At 43.4% G+C, this 14,274-nt stretch overlaps 1 protein-coding gene across 1 annotated transcript in view; it reads right to left on the reverse strand.

The window, feature by feature from the left end:
* Positions 1-555: 555 nt before the first annotated feature.
* Positions 556-14,274, reverse strand: part of MCM9 (minichromosome maintenance 9 homologous recombination repair factor) — a 125,758-nt gene continuing 112,039 nt past the window's right edge. The window contains exon 13 of the mRNA XM_054505526.2: positions 556-1,594. Coding sequence (XP_054361501.1) covers positions 1,591-1,594 — 4 coding nt within the window. The 3' untranslated portion in view covers positions 556-1,590. The remainder of the gene's footprint in view (positions 1,595-14,274) is intronic.

Consider the following 14,274-nt stretch of genomic DNA (forward strand, 5'->3'; position numbering starts at 1 on the left):
CTTACAGCAGCTTCTGATAAGGATATACTTTCAGCTGTTGTCTGCTTGGCTCCTTCAAAGGAGAGCTCTAGTGGCCCTACTAGGTCTAAGCTTTCAGTAACCTATCTGTCTTTTCTTGCCCTTGGACACAGAAAGAAAGAAAGAGAAGCTGAGCTTCTGGCTCCACAGGTCCCTGTTCTAGAACTATCTTTTCCAACCTATTTTGCGTAGCCAACTTGCTTTCCGAACGTCCTCTTCCTGGCCTTCACATCTCAGTCTGAAACAAAAGCTACTGTACGGTGTATTTGAAAGTTGCTAAGAGAGTAAATCTTAAAAGTTCTCATCACGAGAAAAAGAAGTTCATAACTATGTGTGGTGATGGATGTTAATTAGACTTTGTGTGGTGATCATTTTGCTGTATATACATATATCGAATCATTATGTTATACACCAGAAACTAGCATAATGCTATGTCAATTACAACTCAATAAAAAAAATTAAAGAAAAAAATGTATTTTTTAAAACAGATAAATAAACATTGATTGTTCACATTTACCAGAGTAGTTGCTCATTTTATTTTATTTTATTTTATTTTTTTAAAGATTTTATTTATTTATTTGAGACAGAGAGAGCACATGAGAGGGGGGAGGGCCAGAGGGAGAAGCAGACTCCCTGCCGAGCAGGGAGCCCGATGCGGGACTCGATCCCGGGACTCCAGGATCATGACCTGAGCCGAAGGCAGTCGCTTAACCAACTGAGCCACCCAGGCGCCCCTAGTTGCTCATTTTAAATGCTACCACCCTAGGGCATCTTTAAAATTGACTGCACACAGGTTTTATATAGTTATTAGTTGACCAGCTCCCTGACAAGGAGTATGTTCATTTTCTGATGGTTATAGCCATTCTTTTCTCTCAACAGTCACAAGGATAAAATTAACATTCTAGGATAAAAATTAAATTTATATATGTTTACAGAAATTTTTTCTCTGTCCAAATTTGACATCACACTTTGGTTTGGAGAGAAGCTTGTTGAGTCGTAACTTTAAGTTTGCAAGAACTTCACAAAGGGTAAGGAAAACTCCTGTCCTAAATTATAGAGTTTAGATCATTGGAGTTGCTTTTCCCTGAGAGAAAAATCAAACGATTAAGGGCAAGAGCACTTGAGCATTCCATAAAACACTGGTACATTTATTATCATGTGCTCTCTGTTCTTTCATCTGGACCTCCAACATTTGTTGGTTGGCAGTTCCTATCGGAGCCAGAGAGCATGGAAGCAAACCTACAATTTGTGTTATTTTCATCCCCTTCTGAAATTGAACTTTGATTATCGAATTCCTGTCAAGTGCCACTCAAGAGACTGCCGGCGAGACTGAGAATGTGTGCAAAGATCTCTCAGACCCTGAAGCCCTCCCAGAAGCAACAGCTTGGTGGGAATCATAAGCTGCCACCCCACTGCTCTTGCTCTGTAGAGAATGGGAGCAGCTCAGACATGTGTGTTTAAGGGGAAGAACAAGGCCTTGAGGGTCCAGCGCGCCGAGCCCGATTCTCCGCTCAATCACATAATAGCTGGAATCTTGGGCCAATCGATGAAGTACTCTAAGCTCCAGTTTTCTCATCTGTAAAAAAAAAAAAGTAAAAATGTATACACTATAGAGATTTTGCATAAATTAAATCAGTGTAATTTAATTCAGCGAGGCCCCTGGAGTCAGACTACGTAGGGTTCAAATTCTGGCTAGCCCACTTACTTGCTATGTGATTCTGGGCAAGTTGCTTCAGGTCGTTCAGCCTCAGTTTCCTCAATATATGCAATATTGATAGAGATGATTCCTACCTTATCCGGGAGTGGTGCCGAGCAAGTGAGATTATCTACAGGAAGAATGTAGCGCAGTGGCGGGCAGGACGTAAGCATTCAAATGAAGGTTAGCTGTTATTCTAGAAAGCACCACACACAACAATTTGGGGTTCTTTTAACTAGGTTGCAGATTAATAGAAGGCAGTGGTGCTAGAAATGCCAGCAGGCAGACCCTTTTCTTTACAAAGCATTTCTTTCTCTTTTTTTCTTTTTTCTCCTTTCAAGAATGTTCTGGTACACATTAGCAAAACGCCTAGGGGGAAGGGAGCCTAGAAAGGCTTTAAGTGTCTGTATTTCCTTCACAATGAAATCCATGTGCTTTCCAAAGAAACAGTGTCCTGGAAAGGGGCCAGTTAGGGTAGGTGCCCAAGATTGTAAATAAAGCATAAAGGAAGAGACTGTAGGAGTCCAGATTAAAGATAGATCATTATTATCATTAATTTCTTCGTTAACATTTTTATATGCTTTTTTACAGGTGTGAACTGTGATTGGTTTAGAGACTGAATTTTATTCAAGAGGTAATTGTGTAGGTGTTTCCAAATGTAGAACAATGTTCCTTTGGGCGGTAATTAAAAGTGTAGTTTGGGGAAAAGGTTGAGACTGAAGTTTTTGGATGAGACCGAGGCCTTGCCCCTGCTGCTGACCCCAGGCCGGCCCACGCCTACCAGTCTCGCCGGGGCACCTCTGGGTTCTATGACATCCTTACTTGGTGGGAGCTTCCTCCGTGTTCAGCAGACACATCTCGGATCGGGTGTCACCTTTACTTTCTGTATGCAAGGACATTTCTTGTCCTAGCCGATTCTTTTTTTTTTTTTTAAGATTTCATTTATTTATTTGACAGAGAGACAGCGAGAGAGAGAACACAAGCAGGGGGAGTGGGAGTGGGAGAAGCAGGCTTCCTACGGACCAGGGAGCCCGATGCGGGCCTCGATCCCAGGACCCTGGGATCATGACCTGAGCCGAAGGCAGACGTTTAACAACTGAGCCACCCAGGCGCCCCATGCCCTAGCTGATTCTGATGCTCATTTTGGGCTAGGAAAAATGGGCAAGGTGACAATTTTCACTACAATAACTTTTGTGGAGTTTTGCCATTTTCCAACTCCTTGGCTTTTCCTTTTCGCAAAATGACTTTCTCACCCCAGACACACTAAATAAATGTGCTTAAGAACTAATATTTCATGGTTACCAGAAGGGAGCGGGTGGGGGGGTTAAAAAGGTGATGGGGATGAAGGAGGGCACTTGTCCCAGTGAGCAGCGGGTGTTGTGTGGAAGTGCTGAATCACTGTATTGCGCACCTGAAATTAGTATTACACTGCATGTTAACTAACTGGAATTTAAATTAAAACTTAAAGAAAGTGATATTTCATGGTTACCAGTGGCTGGGTGGAGTGGGGAGTTATTGTTTAATGTTTAATTCTGTTTGGGATGATAAAAAAATGTTCTGGAAATGGATAGTGATAATGTTTACACATCCTTGTAAGTGTACTTAACAGCCAAGGACTTGTACACTTAAAAATGGCTAAATTGGTAAATTTTATGTATATTTTACCACAACTTTAGAAAGTGCTATTTCAACATTATGGATCAATCACTTTTTGTAGACACCATACTTTCTAGTCAGAGAGCATTGAGCAGCGCCAGTTCGAATGGCCTGCCATCTGGGCTGGAGACCTGCAGCTAACATGGTAGCAGGGACCCGACAGAGGTGACCAGAGTGCTGTGTTTCCTAATTAGCATATTAATTATTTGTATATAATTAGGTGCTTTGATATTTGCAGGTTTGCTATTTTTAAAAATTCTAAGCACCCTCCTTTCCATCACTTAAAGGCAGGGTTTTCGCGGTTGGCTTTGTTGTCAGGGGAAGGATAGACGTAAGAGGCCCACCTGCCTGCTTCCGGTGAGTCAGTGCTGACCGCCCGTTGCCGTTAATGTGAGATTTTAACTGGAACCATCCAATCCTGATATTTGGTTGGGGCATTAATATTATAAAAGCAAATTAATCCTCCTGGAAAAGCATAAAAATGTTTTTGAAGTTCTGATGCTTGAATAATATTAGTAAAAATCATCTCATGAACCTGGAATGAGTAATTTTCTACCTTTCAGAGAAGGGTGGCTTAGAATAAAGACAGGGCAGGGTGTCTTGCTTGCAAGAAGGATGGGGACTGCAGAGCTGAGATGTTTCTCTCTCCCTCACCCTGTCCCTCCCTGAGTTTCTCCTCTCTGTTTATCTGTTTCCGAGTCTTCGCCCCGGCTTCTTTTCTCTCTCTCACACACAGGCCCTGTGAAGTAGAAGGTGGTCAAGGCAAAAATTATTATTGCCATTTTACAGATTTTACAAGTGACATACTGAGAGGATAAGTGACACAGAGCTCGGTATGGGAAGAGCCAGTCCTAACCCCATGTCTTGTGACTCTGGCCTACCATAGCTGCAGCCAGGATTCTGGCTATCCTGCAGTCCAGGAAGGGAACAGGGACACAGCACTGCCAGACAGATGGTTCCAGTGACTTGGACAACTGGCAGGGGTGGTGCTGAGCGCAACTCATCATTAAGTTTCCCTAAAGATGCTCCCAGGTGCTCCCATCCTGGCTGTTGAGCAGCCCTCACCCATCCATCCATTCATCCAGACTGGCAGAGGGTGTAGGAGGTATTCAGCGGGGGGAGGCCAACGGGCACATATGCCCTCTGGATTCTGGTGACTATGATGTTGAGTTCCTTTTAAGTCAAAACTGTCGACCAAATTCAGCCATTTTTAGCCCACATAGCTGGGGAAATATCACAATAAAATTATTTCTCAAAAGATAAATTCAGTTGTCATATTCAATTATTATCTGGTTAATTCTAGCTACACAGATACTGGATTTAGGAAACAACTTTAAAACATCTCTTCTAGGGGCACCTGGGTCGCTCCATTGGTTAAGTGTCTGCCTTCAGCTCAGGTCATGATCTCAGGGTCATGGGATCGAGCCCCACATCCGGCTCCCTGCTCAGCGAGGAGTCTGTCTGCTTCTCCATCTTGCGCCTGCACCTGGATGTGCTCTCTCTCAAAGAAATAAAATCTTTGAAAAAACTTACCATTTCCCTTCCCCCAAAGTATCACTTTAGTTATGTAAAAATGCGAAAGATTAGCAATATGCTGCTAATATTACGATTAATCAATATCTGTTATGCAAGATCGTCATAGCTTAAGAGCTCGTCATCAAGCTTCCTGAATCAAGTCTGTATTTTCCCCTTTTATTATATTAAAAAAAAAAAAAATCCTGGTCTGAGAAGCCTGAAAAGAAACTTTCAATGTGCGCCAAAAGCATTCTAGCTTTTATTCTTCATTGCTATTTGCAATTACCCAGAAAGGAAACGTGTTGGAAGAAAAATCCCACCCACCCCTTCAGGTCACAATTGACATTCTCTTTCTTAAGATGCCCAGCTGCGACAAGCAAAAGCCAGTTCAGAGATAGGTCTTTTGGGCGCCCCCTGGTGGCTGAGAAGGGTCACGAACTCCGTGTCCTGACCCAGAAGGCCAGTGATCTTTGAGGCTTTCTAAATGGCCATTACCAAATTTTCCATTCAACGTTGAAAATGCATTCAGATCAGGAAAACAGGAGGGAGTGGAAAGAATTTGGAATCACAAGACTTGGATTTGAGTCAGATCTCTGTCATTTACTAGCTATGCAAACCTGGGTCTGACTGGTCAGTTTCCGCAGCACTGAGGTTGAATCTGGAGTTTCTCATTGGAGATAAGAGGCGATGTCAAAACTAGAGGGGTATACGATTCCATTTATCTGATATGTCCAGAAAAGGCAACTTTATGGAGATAGAAAGTAGATTAGTGGTTGCCTGGGGTTGGGGATGGGAATGGGGATTAACTATAAATGGGCATGAAGGATCTTCCTGGGGTGATGATGTATATGTTCTAAACTGGATTGTGCACAACTCGGTAAATTTACTAATAATCATTGCAATGTGCATTTAACCTGGGTGAATTCTGTGGTATCTGAGTTATACCTCCATAAAGCTGTTTTTCAAAAAGCAACTGGAAGGAAAAGCAGGATGGATAACCTGTGTAAAACGGAGCTGGGAAGCCTGTACCCTGTAATTAAATAAGAGAGAAAGGGAATGTGGGGTAAGGTAGGGATGGGCAGGAAAAATGCCCAGGACGGGTGCTGCTGTTTGGAACCTTATTTTGTCCACTTTACATTGTCCGTAGCTTGTGTCCAGGAAGGTCGCCCGAGGTTAGCACGCAAGGGGCTGAAAGTGCGCAGCTCCTATTGTAAGCTAGCAGCAGGGCTTGCGTGCACCGGGACGGAAGTTCTGACAGTCAGGGCCACTTCTGATGGAGGGAAGACTATTAAAGCAGCCGGCTTGATGCAGCTGCGTCAAAATCACCATTTTTTTGAAATGTAAAAACTGTGTTTTCGTCATAATATTTCTCAGTATGAGGTAATTCAGTGTGGTTGGGGAATTAGATGACACTAAGGAGTGGGTTGGGGAGAGCATGGCTTTTTTTTTTTTTTTTGCATTACTTACTAACAGAAAACTTGAAAGTATGAGAATTTATAAAAGAGCAATAAGAAAATTCAGAAGAATATCTCTGTAGAGTTGGGTAGAGAGAAACTTGGGAGGAATAACACCCAAACAAAGCCGGAAGAAAGAAAGGGGGAGGGGAGAGGAAGGAAAGAAGACACAGATGAAATAGTAGGAAATAACACTGTATCATACATACCAAATGGGTTTATATATATATGTATCTTTAATATAACAGACACAAACCAGACAGAAGTGGGGAAAGGATGGATATAGATAATTCACAAAAGGAAAAATAAATGAAGAAATATGATCTGTCAACATTTCAAAGGACATTTAGCCTGGCTACTAATTAATAAGTATTATTAACAAAACAATGAGCAGGGGCGCCCAAGTGGCTCAGTTGGTTAAGCGTCCAATTCTTGATCTCAGCTCAGGTCATGGGTTCAAGCCCAGTGTTGGGCTCCACACTCCAAAATGGGCTTTGGGCTCCACACTGGGGGTGGAGCCTACTTTAAAAAAGAAGAAGAAGAAGAAGAAAACAATGAGCTATTTTTCACCTATTAGCAAAGATTAAGAAGATTGATGTTGATTATCCTCAGCCAAATTGGTACAGGCTTGCTAGGGGGTAATTTGGCTCTGTACTTCAAAATATAAATGTGCATACATTTTGGCCCAGCAATTCCAGTTTGGGGAATTACTTTATAGTAATAATTACACATGTGTGAAAAGATACATATGTTAGAATGTTCATGATTGAGTTATTTGTAAAGACAAAAAACAAAAAATGGAAAGGTTCTCAAATGCCCATCAACAGGGATTTGATAATTATAGATGTATTCAATAGACTATCCACAGTAATTAAAAATGAATGTGGTCTACATTTTGGGTCATGGGGAAAATATTGACATTATGTTACTAAGTAAAAAATATCAGTGTCATAAGAGCGTAGATGACATGATCACATTTTTATTTAAAATTATACTGTGTGTGTGTGCGTGTGCGTGTGCGTGTGTGTAATGGACATGAAGAGGCAATGCCCAGATACCCTTCAAAAAAGGACTTATCGCCCCACTGCCTGCCCCTTCAGGAACTGCCTTATGGCAGAGCCACCTCTCCAGTGTCCCGCCCTTTCTGAGCAGGGCTGGTGGTCACATCCTGACAGAGGCAGGGACATAGGGCAGTTGTTTTAGCTCAACAGAGAACCTCTCTGATGGGCTATTTTCCCTCCAGTGCTCCCTGTGGGGTCAGCTGAGACTGTCATCAGGCCTGAAACATAGCTGTTTCCCTCACTACCCAATGCTGCTCTCATCCCCGTCTTTCCACAGGTGTTGTTGACCCCAAGGACAATCCTTAAGAACTATCTCTCACAACAAACTCCATCTCAGAATCTGCTTCCCAGAAAACCTAACCAGTGGTTTTTGTACATATCCAGCAGACAAATTCTGGCAAAAAAACAAAAACAAACCACAAAACATCCAGCAAGTATTTTATGTTGGATGGGTTTTATGTTATAATTTTTGGCATTGTCCGATCATTTTTAAATGGGTATTTATTAGTTATGTCATCAGATGAAAATAATGAAGGGGTTTTCATTTTGGAAAATAAAAAGAAAAGTTAATAGTTTGGTTTTATTCTGGTCAAAATGACCAAATCAGAGTATCCAGGTTGAAATGGCAGCACCAAGCCCCCTGGCGGGTGCTCTTTAGAACAGGAAGGTGAGCTATTGTGAACGCCCTTCTGGTCCCTACACACCCTTCCTACTGTTCTAGGTCTTGGTGCAGGTGAAAGTTTTGCTACTTTCTCCACCAGGCTGTCAGCATATTGTTGAGGTTTCCTGTAGAAGTGTAAGATGAAGAGAAATCTGGGGGGACTGCGAGGACCCACTGAACACTATGTATGCCCACGTGATGGGAGTAGATGGACACAGGATGCTACATGTTGATAAATTCTCAAACCTGGAGTACTTACAGGTAGCGCCTCGTGTTTCATCACGAACAGGAGGAACATACATGCGGGGGGATGAGCCCAGTGGTATCTGCTACCCAGATTCCTTGGCTTAGAGCCTTGACCTGTTTGGCAAATACTTTGTGCTGCCTATACGAGAAGTGCCTGTCTTCTAGTTTCCCTTTGTCTTGTGGCTTTTCCAGATTTGGGCTTCATGTTGTGGTCCTGTTCAGGCGAGTAAGGAAGCAGTATGTTTAGAAGCCATTGCTCCTGAGAACCAAGTGGTCTTGCTTGGCCAATACAGTCTTAAGGAATAATGAGTTAGTTATCCACTGTAGCAGAGACCAGAAGTTGTCCTCCCCACATCCATTCTTTCCTTCTTCATTCAGAAAATTCAAAACCCAAGCTTTTGCTGGCACACTTTGCAGCCTCCCTTGCAGCTCAATGGGGTGAAATGAGTAAATTCTTGCTGATAGTATGTGCGCAGAATCAAAGTTCCAGGTTGTCTCCTTAAAGGAAGCACTTTCTCTTTTCCCCTGTCCTGGGGGTCAGAATGCAGGTCCAGCCTGGGTGGTGGTGAGTTATCTGTGAATATGCAGATGAGGGCAATGCCCACCCAAGGGGATGAGGGGATGAATGGGCTACAGAGAGAAGCAGCCTTGGTCCCTGTCACAGGGAACCTCCACAGCATCCCTTGACTACTCACCCGGGGACTGTTTTGTAAGAGAGAACGGAACTCCTTTCTTGTGTAAGCCACTGAATTGGGGGAATGGGGATGTGCAAAAACCAGCTATGGTTTTTATATTTTACTCTTGTAACTCAATTATAGTGTTTGTTACACTGATGTATTTATTCACTTCTCTGTGTCCTTCTCTAGAATATTTCTTTCTGAATTGCTAGTGTGGAGAAGGCATTCGTAAGTGTTTGTCAAATGTATGAATAATTGAATGCTGGGGAAACTTCGTAGAAAAGGGAAGCTGGAGAACTAAATACAAAGCTTGATTTCATAATTTCTGTGACAAAGGTTTCCCCAGGTCTCTCTAGCGCATCAGCGGGGACCCCATCAATAATGCACAGATACAGAAATGATGAATGTCTAAGCCCCCCCTTCCCTTATCTCTGGAGGAAGATGCTAGTGTTTTACTGCTCAGCATTCTGTACCACTACACCCCCATCCGGATCAAGACTCACACTCACATTTCAGAGCAGAATAATTCATGTAGGGAGCACACTGAGAGGATCACATCAAAAGTCAGAAAAGGCTGCGAAGCTCCCACAGCAGGGAGCAGGAGGTCTGAGCAGGCTACAGGGTGGGAATGTGTGGGAGCCTGGGAGGAAGGGAAAGGAGATTCGTAGTGAGACGAGATTATAAACTGTATTTCTTTTTGAATGTCACTTGAGAGATACAAGTAAAGATCAGAATTAATTTGTTCCTGATTGCTAGTCGGTGCTCTCTGATCATGACTCCATAGGAAACGACCAGGCCGAGGACACTGGGATTTTTTCCTGACAATAGTCATAGCCCAAGTTTCATGGCTTTTAAACCACCTCTTCATGAAGGGCTTCAGCTCCTTCCTCAATTCACAAATTCTTTCTGAGAGTTCTAGATGTTGTCCCTCTTGTGGCCATGAATCCTAACCCTCACTGTGATGCTGGCTGCTCATAAAGTCATGGGAACGCAACCTGAATCCTCTGTCACCGCCATAGTATCCCAGGGGCAGCTGATGTCCCTGCTCACAGCAGGGTATTCCTGTGCTCTGGACATCTTCTGTAGAACCTGGCCCCCTGGTCCCTCGGATTGACCAAGGAACTGACACCTGAGATACAGGGCCTCACCATCTTGATTTTTCTCCCAGGTACATATGCAAAAATTAAAAATAAAAGTTCTTCCTTTCTATTTCAGCTGAAAAACAATCACACAATTCATACTGTTATGGTCCTATCTCCCATTTCAAAACACAAGTCAGAGTCAAGCTGGCTCAAACCGGGAGCCGGCGTTAGTCTAATTAGGCTAACTTGCAGCACGATGAGCTGAGCCTGAGGTTCTCGGGACCTCTTCAGTCACAGGTGAAAACACTTGGCAGGTTAACACACCTGAGCTGTGGTGTGGCCCGGGTGGCCGAACCACAACTGCCAAGAGCTGGCTGGGCCTTCGGGGGTCCACACTCATCTTTAAGAGGGTAGACAGACCCACTTTTGTACTTCCTCAGTCTGATGAACCCCCAGTGTGAAGACATAACTGAAGGTGGTTTCTGAGCTTTATTAAGCATTATTAGTTTGTGCAAAGGAGCTGGAAATCTAAAGCCAGGTTATTGAATGTTGAATATTCAGGAAATTGGGTCGATTATAAAAAGACTACTGACTTACAAAAATGCACTTTGTTCTTGACATTTGACAAACGCAATTTTGCTGCAGTTATTTAAGAAACAGCTTCTTGCGGTCGGTAAGGAGACAATCTGCTGTGCATGTGCAAAACAGGGACATTTGAGTGACATGGGGCCTTAGGGCAGCAACCATACGGCTCATTTCTGTGACAAGTGAAATCCCTGCAAGGCTGTGTGTGAAGAAATACAGGCGGAATTGGAATTTCTGTTTTACCAAAGGCGAATTAAGGAATATTACCGAGTAGGTTTTCTGTGTATCCATCTTTATTAGCAGAATTCCGGAGTGTATAAGCCATAAAATTAATCATTTATTCAGTACTCTGTGTGAGGCATTGTGCTGGGTACTGACACTGAAACATTTAAGTAAATATATTTGCTCAATAAAAAACCATGACCCGTCCTACAGAAAGAATAAAATACTTGGAATAACTGTCCTGATGTGTGGTTAACTTATGCAGAGGGCGTAAAGTCTGTAGCTATTTGCAGCTCCCAGCGTTGCAAAATCTATGCAAAAAAAAATGTGAAATCACACACACACACACACACACACACACGCATGCACTAGTGCTTAATGGGAACGGAGAAGGAAACTAGGTTTCCCTCTCTAACTAAATGATATATTCTCTAACCTTTCAGATATTTGAAAGCTAATTTAAGCTCTGAAAACAAGATAAGACTCATCTATTAAGTGATCTTTGGGATGCCCCAGGGCCACTGTAGAGCCCAAATATAATCATCGAAATGTCAGCATTTCTGTTCTCCGTTTCAGCAGGCTACAGAGAGCCCCATTGTCTATTCTCCCAACAGCTCTTGCTGGCCGACTCCATGTGAAATCAATGCGGCCAATTCTCCTTCCTTGGGAATGGGAATGCTGGGGGAGGAGGGCTCCCTTTAAAGTTCCTTTAAAGGGATTTTTTTTTTAATAGGAGACTGAAACTTATTTATCATATACCCAAGCAATGTCTGACATATGAGAAAATGCTATTAATATAAAACATTAAACATTAAAAGGACATAGTATTTGTTTTTTAATACAATAATAGGCTCCCAGGATTCTAACAAGAAAGTTTGATTCCAAGTTTGCATTATAGTCATTTGCTCTGCTACAAGAAACTATGGTGGAGGTAATTGGCAGTATATTTCTCAGGATTCAAATACGAATGGATTTCATATGCGTGTTTTTGCATCAGTAGTTCAGGTGTAGGGTTTATCCCTTAGTTCAGCTCATAGAGCTCCAGCTCACTGGGAGGAGGATGAGCTCGGCTCAGGCCATAGGGGCAGGTTGAGGACACCGGAAGCTGGGGCTGGACCCTGGCTGGGGTCACACGGCTGGGCTCCTGCCAGGCAGGGGCAGGGCCACCAATGTCCCGTTTTAATTGGGCCAGCCAGGCCCCCTGCCTCTGGGTTGACAATCTGCACTTGAGGGGCTCCTCTTGGTAGCTAGAGATGACTGAGAAAAACTGAGTTCCGGGCAAATGGAAAGAACACGCATGGGATGAGAGGAAGTGTTGTCTCCCGTTTACGTGTGCATGCACGCGTGTGTGGGTGAGTGTGCGTGTGTGTTGAGTGTGGTGTGGAAGGGAGTGGGAGTTATAAGAGTACATTGCCAACTCTTCTTGGAGCTTGAGAAAAATCCAATTAGATTTTTACCTCACAGGATGCAACAATAAAAATGAAAAATTTCATATTATATATATATATAAACACCACAGAAGAATAAAAAAGAGAACTTAGCAAAGACAAAGAGATTGTGGGCAGATCTGAGGAATATTTAGGAGCGTCAGTAGTATTTTGTGACTGATTGGATGTGGAAAGCAAGGGAGAAGGAGGAGTTACAACCAGATTTGTGGCTTTAGCAACTGGGGACTGTGTCCTTCTGTTAGAAGTGGAGACAAGAGGACATTGCCCGAATCATCTACCCCCTTACTGCCACACACCTGGCTATTCTGTCGTCAGACTCTCAAATGAGACAGTCCCTGAATTCCTTACTATGACAATTACTTCATTTTGCCACCGATAATTTTTTTTTTTTTTTTTACTAAAACTTGGGCTACAGATTCCTGTGTGGTCTGACAAGGGGCAGAACTGTCTTCCAAACGAAGGGGTAAGGTGCTCGAGGTGGTTCTGCTTTTAGGGCCCCAAGGGTGTGCTCCACGGTGGGATCTGAAATGCCGGGAGCTCTCTGGGGCGTGTGCTCTAGGTTTTCAAGTCATTAGGAGAACCATATCTGACCTCACAAAGGCACATGAGTAAGAAGACTGATCTGGATAAATCTCAGGATTCCACAATCCTCACAAGTGGCCTCTAAAAGGATTCTTTTCCCCAAACCATTTTTAATCTCATAAGGCCCAAAGGAAGTTAGAAAGGAACAAAGCTGGCTTCTTTCTTTTTTTTCCTTAGGTAAAAAACAAAACAAAAAAACCCTAATGCATTTTCTTTCACTGGGCTAAAGTTCCATTTGACACTGATTAGAAACTGCGTGAAGGAAAACACCCCAGTAGGCCCTTCGGTGGCAATGGGAGCAGGTGTCCTGTCCCATTCCCACAGCTGAGGTGCTACAAAGTTGGGCGGGGGGGTCCACGCCGGTAGATAACGGAGCTATAACTGTCTTCTCTCTAGTCTCAGGCAACCACAGGAGCTATGTTATTTAAGATTCTACGCGAGATTATCAATTGTGTTGATTAAATAAATAAATGCTTCAAGACATCTCAGTCACAGCGTCCTCTTCTGAGTTCTGCCTCTGGCTGTGTCTCAGCTGTTGGAGGTGGGGGGCAACTGCCTGCGGTGTTCTATAGGTCTTGTCACAGCTCTTGTTCCAGACTGGCTTTTCAAGGCTATCTGTATACAAAAGAATCTTGAAAGACAGAGACAGAGTCTCTCTCTAGGGCAGAGGGCAGATTTGTTTCCCGGCAAGGATAACAAAGATAATGTCCCTCTGGGACAAAGGTTGGGTAGGTTTGCTAATGCTGCCAGCAGGCCGGATCCAAGGCCCCGAAGGGGATCCAGCAGGACCCCCCAAGAGGGTCCTTGGCTTCGCTCAGGATAGAAATCAAATGCAAGCCAGCAGGAAGTGGGAGCAGGGTTTATTGAAGATATAGAGAGAGCAGATACGGATGGAGCGCCTGGGAGACTCAGAAAGGAAAGTAGCATGAATGTTGTCTTTGTTTATGATCTGGGATTTGTACTGAGGATTGTGGTCTGGTGTATGCGTCTTCTCAGGCATCCAAGAACCAGTTAGAACAAAGACAACGACCCAGGTGTTATTCCTTGGAGCCAGGGGGTCTTGGCTTTGAGACGTCTAGCACTGGTGGTCTGGAATATGCATGTAATAGCTCCGTCTGGTCATTCTCACCTGGTCCTTCCTTAGATGTTATTTATTCTAAAGAAACCGTTAACTCCTTGTCCCTTACAGGGAGGACATACACGATTTGCATTCTGAGGCATGTGAAAGTGAGGTGGGGGTGCAGGACCTAGCAAGAATAGAAGAAGGAAACGGAGCAAAAAGCAGATTTTTATGGAGTCCTTCAGTTTCCCGGTCTCACTAACATCCCACTAAAAGATTGAGTGTTTCCTAAACTCATGGTCCCTCAGCTG

Source organism: Mirounga angustirostris, unplaced genomic scaffold (assembly GCF_029215605.1).
Source record: "Mirounga angustirostris isolate CCGP_5_RB_7025 unplaced genomic scaffold, mMirAng1.0.hap1 SCAF_8, whole genome shotgun sequence".
Taxonomy (NCBI): Eukaryota; Metazoa; Chordata; class Mammalia; order Carnivora; family Phocidae; genus Mirounga; species Mirounga angustirostris.